General features: G+C 43.2%; 2 protein-coding genes across 2 annotated transcripts in view; both read right to left on the reverse strand.

The window, feature by feature from the left end:
• The window catches only part of TPH1 (tryptophan hydroxylase 1), a 24927-nt gene extending 17726 nt beyond the window's left edge, over positions 1–7201 (reverse strand). Inside the window, exon 1 of the mRNA XM_040700696.2 lies at positions 4134–7201. The gene's annotated coding sequence lies outside the window, so the exon portion shown is untranslated. The remainder of the gene's footprint in view (positions 1–4133) is intronic.
• On the reverse strand, positions 6503–14270 carry SAAL1 (serum amyloid A like 1). Its single transcript, NM_001396371.1, has 12 exons — positions 14133–14270; positions 13812–13925; positions 13244–13327; positions 12231–12310; positions 11791–11850; positions 11412–11527; positions 11102–11285; positions 10913–10995; positions 10588–10776; positions 9398–9594; positions 8543–8635; positions 6503–7969 (listed from the first exon to the last, which is right to left on the reverse strand). The coding sequence occupies exons 1-12, from the start codon at positions 14244–14246 to the stop codon at positions 7877–7879; spliced, it is 1407 nt and encodes a 468-aa protein (NP_001383300.1). The 5' UTR covers positions 14247–14270; the 3' UTR covers positions 6503–7876.
• Between the last annotated feature and the right edge of the window lie 163 nt (positions 14271–14433).

Genomic DNA, 14433 nt, shown 5'->3' on the forward strand with positions numbered 1-14433 from the left:
GGCCCTCCATTTGTGTTTTGAAGTGAAACGAGCTTGGAGGATTGTTCTCAGCAGGGGGGCTTTAGCTCCCTCCCCAGCCTCTGAAATCCTTGTATTCACACAGCACAACAACCAACCGAAGTGCAGTTTTGTCTAAACACTAACACTGACCACTGGTCAGCACTAACAAAGGGAATTAATTCATGGTCACCTTCTGCTGTAAGGATGAAAAACAGCAAGCAATGTAAAATCATCAATTTACTGTAGGGACTGTAAACACACGGGCAATTGCAGAATGTTCAGCCTTGGAGCTGGAAGGCAGATCATCGTTTCCAAGATTAGCAAAAGCTGTTTGTTGCACTGTGTTCTCACGACAGCTGTTTTTTCCATCTGAGTTTCTTCTACCTTATTAGATTTTAGCTCCCATTACAGTTAAGACGATTTTGCAGTGGGTAAGAATTAATTAGTTTGCATCAAAGAAAGGTTTTTTGAGAACACAACACTAATGAGCTTCATCTGCCTGATTAGAAAGCTTCACTTTTAGTAACACTTGGGCGCAATTCTGTTTCAGAGAAATATGGCATTAAAAGGATACTCAAAGCTAAAAGCATTAGCTAAAGGAGTAAGCAGGATAATGGATAAAAGATTAGGGTGGTAAATTGTCATCAGACACATAACCGTGAACACTGACAAGAGGATGCCAGTGTAAATCAGGGCAAGTTTGTGGAGACTGAACAAAGCTGCATTTGTGCAGGCAGGGCTTGGTGCAATTCGCAGTAGTACGCTTAGTGACCTGATGAACACTGAACCTCTCACCTATTCACATTACCTTTAGGAATTAAATGGAGGAGAGCTAGAGGGGGACAAAGAGAGCACTAACTTTGAGAAGAAAAAGATGGGGGAAAAGCTCATTAATAGTTCTTACTATCTGGCAAATTCCATGGCCAAAGCATTTGCTTGCTTATAAATCTGTGTTTTTTTCAGTCAAGAACTAACTGTGTTTTATAAACTTTGTTTTCAACTCGGTAACAGAATTAGTCCACAAAGGACTAATTAGAACAGACAACAGAATTAGAGCACGGAGGCCAGCAGATTTGGTATTTCTTGCCTTCTTTCACCTCACCCATTTCCTCTTACTATATTAAGACACAAGTATAGTCTAGAATGAATTTCCTGATAGGCAGCTGCAAATCTACCTGAAAACTCACACGATAAAGGCAGTTGTCAGAGGTTTGCTGGGAAACTGGACCATAAGTAACACCTGCGTTGATATATGCTACATCATTTGGCCTGAAAACGACAAGCAGGTGATGGAAGTGCTTTCGTCTGTTTTGGTAAGGCTTCAGCTCCAACATCACTGCTGTTATTCAAAATCATCTTGACCTGCAACAGGCACCACTGACACCTTGATGGCTTTATCCTTTTGCCAACTTAATGTAGAGATTGGCATTCAGAAAACCCAGTTTCAAACACCTCTGTGGGTTCTTCCTCTGATCCCATGATCATACTACAGCTGTGCGTGGTCCTGCCAGCCTCCTGCAACAGGTCAAAAGAAAAAAGACTGCAGCTGTTATTCGTAAGCCTTTTGTTATCTGTCAGTAGAGGCAAAAGGGACCAGAACATGTTTGTAAGGAAAACGCTTTGTTTAATGTAATTAAGTTTACTTCTTTCAAGTCTGAGTAAACGTGGGGATCAGCAGAATGACTGGAAATGGTGACTGCGGTGCCTTTCCCTGCAAGGGCAACTAAACCACTTCATGCTACGCTGCACTCAGCAGGTTCTTCCAAAAAAGCTCCCTCAGACTTCAGACCATGGGCCAAAAAACCCACCAGGTCCACCACACTGAACACACTGCAGTGTTAAGTGCTCTTCCAAAGCAGAAGCTGACAGCTGTGGAGCAGCCCTGGGGTTATTTTCAAATGCAATTGTTCAGTCTGTTGCTACTCTCTCGTAACTACAAGAGAGCAACTGGTGTAATACTTAGCTCTAGCAAAAGGAGAGACCTCCCTTTCATTTGGGCTTGGGATTTTCCCCCATGAACAGCTCACATTGCTCAGAACCAATACATTCTGGGGCCTTGAAGACCTTGCTTGGACCCTACACCATTTTATAGCTCACAGGCAATTAAACCGCGTTTCTTTTTCTTTTTGCCCTTCTTACATAGTCCTCCAAGAGAACTCACAAAGCTCAAGTCCTCTCTTGCTCTTCCCAGTTTTCACCATTCATTCTTCTCTTTCCCTTTAATCCCAGTGTTTCTATCCACTCTTTTACCTCCTTCCATTCAGCCATTCTAGTGGCCTCATCCCAACTGATGAAACAGAGATATTTTGCAGTTTTGGTCCTTTCCCACTTAAGCTGAAGTGTTTTTCCTTCCTTTCTACTCTCTCAGCTCATGGAACTTTACAGATCAGGTCAGGAGGAACACAGCACTTGCACCCAGCCTTCCCACCTGATTGATGAGGAAACCCTTTCATGTTGAATAAAAGAGTTTGCGCAATACAGAGAACTCGTAATGGAAAATAAAAGCCCCTGACATCACTGGCTAATTACAATTTGCTGCACTAAAAGATGACACCGTGGCTATACTGTAAGGTGGGATCAATGCGTGTGTGTGTTTTCCTGTACGTTTCAATATCCTCCTATTGACAGAAGATAGGAGGACTGGGCTACAGCTGGAGACAGGAAATGATTTTTATGATTTCATTAGAGTAACTGACAGAAGCGCTTCCTTTCTATGAAAGGTTAACAGGCAGCTCATTAAACCTACAGCTGCTTTAAAGAGGGCTGCCACCAAAACCAGTGCGCACGACAACGTAAATCATGTTGATATAAGCTCACTGCAAAATTAAAACGGAGTTTGCATAACCTGAAGCACAGAATAAATAACGGCTATCATTGCAACACAGCAGGATGTCAAAGTGCCTTCGCTTTCCTGAGGTTTCTTGGGAAAATGGATGAAGGAGCAGGAAGTGGGGGAGTGCCAACAAGGTGGGACATCAGCTGTGACAGGAGCAAACCTGCAGTCCCTCACCAAACCTACACCACGTGCACAGAGAAACTATCATAGATGTAAGAGTGTTACATTCAGGTTTTCGTTTTAATCCCCATAGAATGTAACTGCCACACAGTTTTCAATTTGTGCCATATAAAACTGCTGAAGCCAAATTCAAAATTGCAGATCTGTACTCGGAGTGAGCGGTGATGCAGGCTGAGCAGGTTTTAGTTCTCCTCAATTAAATACGGGTCCCTTGACACCCAGCTAGTTATTCAAACCCATTCTGCTCTGCTCAGAGCTAAGTGCAATATGAGCACCATCTCTGCAGGGCTCTGCTTTAGGAACTCACCGTAGGCAGGTGCAAGGCCAGTGCTACGCAGGGGGAAAGAACAGCAGAAACCACCTCTACTCCATTATGGAGGGCTCTGCACCTCTGTGCTGCAGCCAGTCAGCAAAACGGGGGGAAAACAAGCAACACCAGCTTGCCCACCTGCTGCGTGATCTCCACCTTAAACTTGTCTCACCGCCATGCAAGTAGGAAAAGCCACAGAAGAGATTCAACTTCAAAAATACAGAACGTAATCAACGTGACACCTTGTTGATGCGTGATCACACATCAGATATTCCACCTGGACAAATGTAGAATCCTGACAATACCACTGACACTACTTTTCTCTTTCGACATCACAATTAGTTGGTATTTCTCCTCTCTATCATGACTCTTAAGTTTTTTTCCTGTTTTATTTCCTCCTCCCTTCCTCATCACTTTTTCTAGTATTACTGCTTCACTTCACCACATCCTATCACAGTCACTTTTTCAAGCAATCTTGTTTGCATTGGTGTCTGTACAGAATTCAGTTCTCAGAGTTTGCTGCTGCCCAAAATTAAGGCAGGCAGCTAATTCCTGAGATCTGAACTGGAATAAAGAAAGCAGAAAGAAGCCCACCAGCTTTCTTCTGCAATTGTTCATTTTCTTCACAAGCATTCAGAAGCACATCTTTTCCCTTATCAACCTCAGATGTTAGCTCCCTGCTAACAACAACAAAAAAGATAGAGATGAGTCATTGAACTGTGCAGGCAAGAAGGAACAGGAACAGTATTTCCCATTGCAAAACCTTCACTGATAGCTGTTGGAAATAACCTGACTTATTTTACCAACCTTGCAATGTCAGGTTCACTTAGTACACGCCTTGTCAGCTCCAAGTGATGGGCACAGTAACTGCATGGCTGATGCACAGCACTGTGACGAGAGCGAATACACAGCTGCTCAGAGCCTTTTTTTCTTGCCTGCACATGAAGGATTTTGGAGAAATCATATAATGTTACAGCAGACTGGTCTTCGCCCCAGGTGGGGTAGGTTTGTCCTTTATCAATGAGTTTAGCTGAGCACATGAATTTCATCATCATCTAGAATAAAAAATAAGTAAACAGCGGGCATTAAAAAGGAAAAATCGATGCTATTTAATTTTCTCTGGATGTGCTATGGAAGTGCCATGACTAAGAGACTCTCCTTTGGAAACAAAGATAAATAGAGTGGAAGTATCATGGAGATGCTGCTGCCTTCGTAAATCTACTTCCATAAAGAGCAAAGATAATCAGGAAGTAGTGGGAAAGAGTAAGGATTTTCAAGACAGAAAGAAAACAAGACACACACACACACACACACACACACCAAGGTACCATACCTTTTCATGTCAACATCAAACGATGAATATGGTTGACTTACAAATATTTGGAATATTTCGTGTGTGGCTTAGTTACAGCCAAAGGTAGTTATACCCAATCAATACTAACAACACGCAATCTCAGAGCAAAAGGACTTATCCTACCAGTTATAAGAATACATGAACTAAACGTGTAATGAAAGAAAACTAAGAAAGCAGACATGGATATGGAGAAACATAGAACATTTCAGCATATTATGTTTCACAGTTTAATTTATCAGAAATGAAAGGTCTGAGACAAAAATATTGGGCAAAGCATGCCGAAAGAACAGCAGCAACAATCCCCTCACACCATCAAGGGAGCAGATTAAGCATTCCCTTATCAGTTTTCTTCCCCACACACCAGATTTCTTTGGATTTATGTTGCTTTGCCCCACCAGGAACACGTTGCTGTGTGAGATAAAGATGCCAGATGGACACAAAACAGGAGTCAGAAATAACACCACACTCCTATCTCTGAGTGAAATTATTACACTAACACTGCAAGCCTAATTTAAAATAAGCCCTTGTGGTCCAATGTCTACCTCAACTTTCTAGGTGTTCTCATATCACAATTCACATGCAGTTCAGCCTAAGCAGGACCAAGTTGCCGTTACTTTAGTTCCATGCTTCACACACCCACTTGTTGTCTGGAGCTCTGCAGAAGGCATGAGGATGAATCAGGTCTTTGGTTTGCAAGAAAGCTGCTCTCCTGATTTAACAGATAAAGCCATTCTGGAGCAGCAAGCTCAGTGAGTTCTGACTTGACAGAGTGACAAAGGATGGGTAGGACAGAGGGAAGAAAATGAACAGGCATGTTATGTTCATGAAGCACAAGCACAGAGAGATCCCTGCTGGCAAGATGGTGTAATACAAGGGCACTGCTGCAGATACATCACACACCTGATGCCACAGTTTCTTCCACATCTGTCTGAATGACAAAACCATTGCACATCTCCCTCACGTACAATTTGGCATCAACTTCTTTCTGTTAAAGACAGCTCTGCCTCACCCGCACAGCACAGGTTGCACAAGAACAGCTGTTTGGTGGGGCAAAAGACTCAAGTCTCCTTCCATTATGTTTATGAAGGATAAAAATTCCAATGCATTTGAATTTGTATTCTGCAGAAGCAAGGCTGATGAACCTACTTCTACCGTTCCTTTCACCATGTAAGAGCAGAGAACAGGACCCAGCTGGTTTGCCATTCACGGAAACCACCCATTTGTTGTCCTACTTGACAGGCATTAGATATCATCCAACTCAGGCAGTCCTATCAGGAAAATGCTGCATCTCACCCATTCCTTCTAATTACTCAGACCACATTTAACCATCAGCCAACCAACACTTGTATATCTGGAATTAGAAGGAACCAAACAGAATTAAAAACAAACTAAAAAAACAACAGATTGTCTCAGGGCTTTTATGTGTGTGTGTGTGTGTGTGTGTGTGTGTGTGTGTGCGCGCGCGCTAACTGACAATCAGAAACCAGCACATTTCTGGAGATGCAAACCTGTAAGAACTCTCAGTTGTGGTGGCCTATTGTGAAAATACATACAATGTATCTGGGGATGAACTAATTCAGAAAAGCCAGCAAGTGGGTGAGAGAGGCATTGACTTCCAGACCATGAGAATGGCCAAGCAAAGACAGCAAGAGATGGTTAAAGTGAGCATCCAGTGAAGAACAACGTATTTTACAGGACAATGATGGTATGAGGAGGTTCTGCTTTGCTCCTTACAAAGGACACATTCAAGAGAGTAACAGATATTTCCAGCAGCCCAGAAAATGAATTCAATTGATACCTGGAGTGAAGAAGAGCATACAGATTTCTTTTTATAAAAAAGAAACTTTATTACAAATCTGAAGGTTTAAGAAAATACCCAAAAACTGTCAAAGTAGTATGAAAAATGCTGTCATCCTATTCACAGTTACCAGTTTTCTCCAATAAACACAGCATACAAAAATTGATAGAAACCACTGCAATTCTTTTTGGTAACACAAATCAAGACTTTTTAATTCCGCATCCCACACCAACAGAAGTTGCTGGCAGCCCAAGGAAAAGGTTAAAATGTACTTTCTTTTGAAAACTTGAAGTTGGGTGGAAAGGCTGTATACATCTACAGATACTATACTTGCCATGTCTACGTATAACTTGGGGCAAACAAAACATGGCCCAGCACAATATTTAAAAGCCTATAAAAACCCGGAGTGTTGGGTAATGTGTGTACAATGGTACTGTTATTCTCTATGCTCTGGTTTCTACTTCTCTTTACATCCTAAATCTGATGAAGACCAATTGTTTTCCTCTCCAATTTAAAGAAACACCTGAAGCTGATGTGTTGCTCATGCAGAAAAGAACGTTAGCTGCACTGCATGCAGGAATGTGAAAAGGTAACGCAGTTAAAAAAGGAAGTAATCAAAAGCATGATTCTTCGAAGAGTCTGTACACTGAATTCACTGACTGCAAGTGATCTAACACCTTAACTCCCCTGAAAAGCCAGGCTCACAAGGCATTTCTGATGTCCTTCACAGAGGACACACCTTCGGAAAGCACATTCTCCATCCTTTGAAATGCATGGGACCTGCAGGTCACGACTCAGTGCTGCAGTGCAAGAGAGGCTTCAGTATAAGACACGTAAAGATTTTGAAGGTGCAGGATGAAACATTTGTTACAATACCTGTCCAAGGTACTGTAATAATAAGAAGAAAAGACGACTCTTCTCTGTGTAACTTAACTCTGTGTTCATCAGGTGCATGAAAATGCTTAGCTAAAAGACATCTGAGATCTCCCACTAGTTCATTTTTCTGCTGCCAGCAGCAACTTGGAAAATGCCAGCATCACGTTAGGAACAACTCAGTGTATTTAGTTAATTTTGCTGTCTCAATGTAAGTTGAAAAGCACAGGACCAAGAGTCATCCAAACAACACTATTCTGCACAGGATCAACAAGAAGTGAACAGTCTTTCATCACCAGAGCAAACAGGATGGAAGATGCAGAACCAAACTCCAAATAATTTCCTTCACCATGCAGACCAGATGATACCTAATTTAATCAGGGCTACATTTCTTAAAAGCCACCTGCTGGTAAGGAAGTTGCCCCATTCTTCCACATGTACTGAAAAACTGATTTCTGAAACACTGTAGCAAACAGTCAAAAAATCTTCATTCCAAAAAAGGAAAAGTATTTCATGTATGCTCTCTTAGGTAGGGACCTTCAGGCTCGGGAAACGTTTTTCAAGATTCTCAGCAAGTGTTCCATCAGCCTCACGCAGAACTTCAAGGAAACTCTCCACCTGGAAACACAATTGCAAGCACAAATGCACACAGAACAACAACAAGAAGCACGCTTGCATGGACCACAACTCTCACATTAGGCTTAAGAGTCTTTCTACTCCTGTATCTTCCTACCAACAGCAGCCAGCAGTAGCTACTGTAAAGAATGACGAAGAAACATTCCACAGTAAATGCCTTCCCTCCTCAGCTCCACAGCTTCAGTTGGTCTAAGATTTGAAACACTATCGCCTTCTCCATGCTGTTATTTTATTGTTTAAAAGTAGATAAAGAAAAGTTTCCTGCATGAAAAAAACCATGATTATTACTCCATAAGAATATGCAGGACAAATTCCCAGCTGGTAGACCTTTGCAGACCTTCATTCATTTCAGCACAGTTTGACCCTTGTATCAGCTAATGATCTAGGCAAAGCTCTGGCTGAAGAAAGCCATAAGAGAGAGGGTGAGACTGCCTGAAGTGGTGCATTATCCATGCCTGAGCAATTCTGCCCTACGTCTATTCTACACCTGATTCTGAAAGGCCTTCCAAGAGCAGTACTTTCTAAGCTATCTTATATGCTTTCCCACATACTCACTGATGTGAAATACAGGGGCAGGAGGTTCTGGAACGCGCAGGAACACGTCTGTTCATTTAGATGTCCCTGGTTTAGTCCTTCTAATGTATTTTCCTAGAAAATTAAATGAGAAATGGAACTAGTATATCGTGAGAAGTTGTCAAAGAAAAACTCACAGTTGTGTGCACAGTGGCTTATTATTATTATGTATTTCATTCACAAAACAAATGAAACAACCACAAGCAAGCAGAACTTAAGAGTTCTGAAAGTACCAAACGTTAATACAATAAGGTCTGAAAACTCACACCTTACACAGGCCCATTCGTCTTCTGAATGCTGAAGAAGCCTTGGCCCTGAAGGCACAACCCTCAGAAAATACGTGTCCCTGCTATCTGACACGTGTTGTTACAGACTTTCTGATCAGTTCTCTAAAGAACACCCAGCATGCCATTTCAGTTGCTCAGAAAAATGTCCCATTAACAATAGAATCATAGAATGGCCTGGGTTGAAAAGGACCACGGTGATCATCAAGTTTCAACCCCCTGCTATGGGCAGGGTCACCAACCAGCAGACCAGGCTGCCCAGAGCCACATCCAGCCTGGCCTTGAATGCCTCCAGGGATGGGGCATCCACAACCTCCTTGGGCAACCTGTTCCAGTGCGTCACCACCCTCCGTGTGAAAAACTTCCTCCTAATACCTAACCTAAACCTCCTCTGTCTCAGTTTAAAACCATTCCCCCTTGTCCTATCACTATCCACCCTCGTAAACAGCCATTCCCCCTCCTGTTTATATGCTTCCTTCAAGTATTGGAAGGCCGCAATGAGGTCTCCCAGGAGCCTTCTCTATCTGTCCAGCAGAACTTAATTGATTCTTACCTTGGTCAGTTCTTGAAACATATTGGAAAGTAATTCACAACAAATATCCTTCAAAATTTTCAAATGAAAATCTTCCTCCTTCAGTTCGGCCTTTCCGCTTTCTTCTTGTTCAGATTCCTTTGAGTTATCAACAGATCTCTTCCCACAGCCCTCCATGTATTGTAAGATACGAATCAAGCTCCCAATCAGAGGCATATCTAATATAAAGGAACAAAAAAGAGAAAGCTTAACACTGATTTTTTTTTCCTAATTCTTTCAAGGAATTACAGTTTTGAGGCAGATGGGAAGATTTTACAGAAAGGCTATAGGAATGTATATTTTGACAAATGGCTTTTAATCAAAGCAAGTGGAACAACTTAAAATCCAAATCATTCTTTACTGCAAGCTAACCTGGATCTATTAACATTCTACAGTAGAGGTATGGAGAAAGTGTTTCTCCATGGTAAGCTACAGCAAGCATAATTATTTCTAGAGTCCTGTAAGCAATAATGTAACAAACCCACTTCTGAGTTCCCAAGAGAACAGACTCTGTAGGTCTGTCTGCAGCAGTGGCAGAAGACGGTGAGGACTGGAGCCCTCTGCTCCATTCCCTCATCTCTTTTATCTCTCTGCTGTACCAAACTACAAGCAAACCTAATGGCAGCCAGATCTCACTTAGCACCTTTAAAAGGGAAAAAAAGAAGCTTCTATGTTAAATTTGCACCATGATAATCCCATCTGATAAACAAAACTGGCAAAGCCTCTTTCTTCTATAGGTGACACTGAGTCACAGTCCCAAAGAAGCTTTTTAATTCTAAAGACTTCTCGGTGGATTGAAAAGTAACAAGTGATTAAATGGATTTAAGTACAGAATCTCCCTCTCTTGAGAAAAAATGACTAGCAAGACCTCTTATTTCAGCAAAGACAAGTTCTGCAATTCTCGTGCACTCGGCCAGTGGAGAAAACTGAAGAGAATCTACAGATTCTAATACCACAACTGTTCAGAGGTATCCAGGACCTGAATTTTGAGCAACCTGTGATTCTTAGATTTGCCACTAAGGAGCCTTACTGTATTCAAACATGCAGCTGAATTACGCGTTCTGAACTGACCTCTACTAAACAGTAATAAATTAACCATCTTTCACTCCATCATGCCAATTCTAACAGCATTAAAATAGTAAAAAGAACAACAACAAAAAAGCATGACTTGCTTTTCCTCATCTTGATGTATTCTTGTTCTGTCTGTGAAGCAAATATGGCAGACAGCACGGACAAAATAGAGGCCAATACCGTCTTCTGCTCCTGCACAATGATTGGTGGATCATCCGGCTGGCAGAGCTCATGGCAAATCAGGTCATAAAGTAAAGCCCAGGTCTCTTTTCCTCCATCAGGAGCCTGCACTTGAAAAAGAAACAAAGAGAACCCATCAGATTTAATCTAGGCATGCAAATTGTTTTCCTTCTCACTAAACATCCGATGAGCTGGAAGCTACTTGCATTCTAAGTCCCACCATAAGCAGCAATTCGAGTGTCTTACCAATAGCCTGTATGCCCTCGTCCACCGTAGTGAGGAGCTGCAAGATATGCATATAAACATCAAGTCCTTCTGGACTATCTGAGCTACATAGAACAAAAGAAGAAACAAAGGCTAATTAGATTACCAAGCTAACACACAGGGTTACAAAGAGTCCCCCCAGCCACAAAACCAAACAGAACTCCCACACACCGGACTTGTTTGGCTGCTTCAAGTATACAAGGCACAATTTTAAAATCTGGAAGCTCTTCAGGGGAGTCATCTGTAGAGGGTCCCACAGACTGACAAGTGCCACTTTTAATCCAGTTTAACATCAGCTCTTCATCCAGATCAAAGAGTTTGTCCACCACTTCACCCACTTTTACCAGCAATTCAACTGCACAAAAAAAAAGAAGAAACCAAAATCAAGAAAATAAAGAGCAGAAATTAGTTCACAAAATGCTAACATGCAAAAGTATTTCTTCTGCAAAACACTGATTCTCAGTGCACTTTGGCAACTCACCATTTGTAGAGCTTGACATGATAAAGCAAACACAGTCATACACTGAAGGGCTGTCTCGGATCCTCTCAACCCAAATGTTGGCCACCTCAGGTTGGGAGAGGCAAGTCAGCAACAACCTAGGCAGAAATTGCCCACGTAACAGACCAGAAGCCAGATCACCGATCTTAGCTGAACAAGTGTAAATCCAAAGTAGTGAGAAAGAAGTGACAGAAGACAGGAACCTAGCCCACAGAAAATCAATTCCGGAATAAAGTGGAAATAACAAAAGGATAGGATGGGAAGACATTAAAATAATGAGCCCACTTGCCAATCTTTTTCCCAGGACCTCAGAACAGAGCAGAATTACACCAAGGATACGTTAATTTCTGAGCTGTCCTACCTGCTTGTTTCCAGGAGAGTTGGAGAGTCCGAATCACACAAACGCTGCAGTAACACTTGGCTTTAAGTAGAAAAAGATAGAAAAGTTAAGAACAAACCTTTTAATATCTTTTTAAAAACATATATTCGAAAGTTAATTTCATAGCTGCAGCAGTGTGCTGTGATTAAAACCAGCTCTTCCAGACTGTGCGTGCATCACCAGTGTCTCAAGATTGCCAGGCTCAGAGATTGAAAATGCAAGAGTTTGAGAAGTGGCTATGAAACATAACATCAAGCAGTGGGCATTCACTTTATCTTCACTGAACGCTTTCCAACCACTTAGGGTTTGCCAAAGATGTGTGAACAAAGGCAGTGCAAGGAAATTTAGTTCCTTTCATAATATACATTGTGAGAGTCCATAAAAGCAGTACTTGTGCATGTATAAAGTATATACACACCTACCCGAGATTCTCATCTTTACTAATGGACAGGCAAATGTCTTGGAAACAGGCCATATTTCCCAGTATTCCCACACAGATCTCCTGAAAAGTCAATGCACAGTATAATGAGATATCTGCAACACAGTTCACAGTTTTACTTTCACAGCCATAAGACAAACATAAGAAAGGTTCAAAGCTGCTTTCCACTTTGATTTTCAAGTACTTATGACTTAGCAATGCCTAGATAGGTACAGATTTCCTAAGGGATGTTGTTAGACTAGACTGAAGTACACAACAAGTACTGTTCAGCTATTTAGCTTAGTTCAGGCATTTCATAGAAGCAATTATACCTTGAAATAAACTTGCATGGTACATATATACTGTTTTGAAGTTAGACTGGCATTGCTATTATTAAAGCAGTAAAGAGTCCTAAGGACAAAAATATACTATTACTTCCCCCTCTACAGATACCTCCTCCTCTAAAAAGGGTGTTCTCTTAATACAAGCTTCCAGCAAAGGCCATTTTCCAATTGCAAAAATCTCTGCCATCCTGAACTTGTAAATGCTACTGCACTATGTAATGTGAGCTGCAGGGCAATGACATCACGACATGGGTGGAAAAAGAAAAATGCATTAAGTACTGGTGGTCAGCAGTTCTTAACTAATATTACTTTCGTACATTTGACAAAACAAAATACTTAACCATTTCTGTTCAGTAATCACAAGGGAAGTTATTAGGAAGAAAAGGTCTGTCCTTACTGATTTTTTTTTTAATGAGCCATATAACTAAGTTTGATGCCATTAATCCTTCATCAGTAATGACATGTAGCAGCTTCATCATCACCAAAATAGTTACTAACTGGACCATACTAAAAACACTGTGCTAAAAAGCATCCTAAAATTAAACTGTGTTTTCTGCTTGTTCCGTAAGTTATTCTAAAATGCAGTGGGAGGTGGGAGCTGTTTAGGAATGCTGGCACAGAGCTATGTGCTGTTACTGTTAGTACAGGGCAGTTTTTGACAGCCTATACTCACGGTCAGACGAGGACACTTGGATTTGGCAAAAACTCCCATGAATATATCAGGGGCATTGAACTCCTGAAGAAACAAAGCAACATCCTGTGGAGAAAATGAAGGACAGAGCAAATGAACCTACCAAATTTACAGTTTCAGAACACAAATCAAACCTTTTCTCACAGATCAAGGACTGAATCAACGACTCGCTACAAAAAATGAGGTATTTACCTCATTGTGTGAATAAGCCCTGCTGCTGCCAGCTGAGCCAATGCACCACCTGAGGGACACCTGGAGGGCAGCTCAGGCAGATCACAGCAGCACAGGGCCCAAAAACCAGGACTGACAGAAGGCTTTTCCATATCGGTGCTGGGCTCAGAGGCACACAAGCACTTGCTCTGTCTGAAGAGAGCAGTGAGTCTCCTCGATGCCAAGCACCGTACCTGCTCTGCTCGGAGACTCCAAGGAGGCTGCCAGCCGGGCCAGACAGGCGGTACCACCTGAAACACCTTCAGCCCGCACCTCTCCTCAACTCTTCCCCACAAGACTTCAGATTGATAAAACTCGGACCCCAGGGCCCAGCTCCTACCTCATCCATGGACATGTCCCACACCTTGCAGATGTCGTTCTCCATCTCTTCGTCCAGCTCCGTCTGGATCCCCTCGGGGTTCCCGCTGGGCTCGGACTTCTCGGGGCTGATGAGCTGGGGGGCGGGGGGGAGTAAACGACGTGAGCTACGACGAAGAACCGCCAGGAAGCCCAAACAGCGGCCTATCCCGCAGTCACAGCGGGATGAAAGCTCCCGGTCAGGGCAGCGGCCTTCTGCCGGGCCCGGCCACAGCCCTGAGGCGCTGCCCACCCCGGGCCCGCGGGCCTCAGCCCTCACACCGCCCCGCCCCACTCTCCGCACCTCGATGAGGCGCGTAAGGATGCTGAAGAGCCAATGCTTGCTGTACACCGTGCTGCCCACCGCGTCGCTCTCCTCCTCCGCCTCGCTGGAGGGCGGCGAGGGGTTGCGATCCATGGCGCCGGGCCCCGCCGCCTCACCGGCACCAACGAGGCGGCGGCCAGAGCGGCGCCTGAGCTCACGGCGCCCCACAGCGCCCCCTGCCGGTCGGGGCTCCGAGCCCACCTCGCCGCACGGCGGCCGCCCCCCTCCCCAGAGCCCCCGCCGCCCCGCCCCGAGGCCTCGCCTCACCCCCCCGGCCGCC

This window comes from Gallus gallus, chromosome 5 (assembly GCF_016699485.2).
Source record: "Gallus gallus isolate bGalGal1 chromosome 5, bGalGal1.mat.broiler.GRCg7b, whole genome shotgun sequence".
Classification (NCBI taxonomy): domain Eukaryota; kingdom Metazoa; phylum Chordata; class Aves; order Galliformes; family Phasianidae; genus Gallus; species Gallus gallus.

Coding starts and splice junctions, on each gene's coding strand:
- SAAL1 (NM_001396371.1), bottom strand. CDS start 14,246: ATGGATCGCAACCCCTCGCCGCCCTCCAGCGAGGCGGAGGAGGAGAGC. Junction 11,528..11,790: donor ACTCTCCTGGAAACAAGCAG/GTAGGACAGCTC, acceptor ATTTCTGCCTAG/GTTGTTGCTGACTTGCCTCT. Junction 10,996..11,101: donor GAAGCAGCCAAACAAGTCCG/GTGTGTGGGAGT, acceptor TGTTCTATGTAG/CTCAGATAGTCCAGAAGGAC.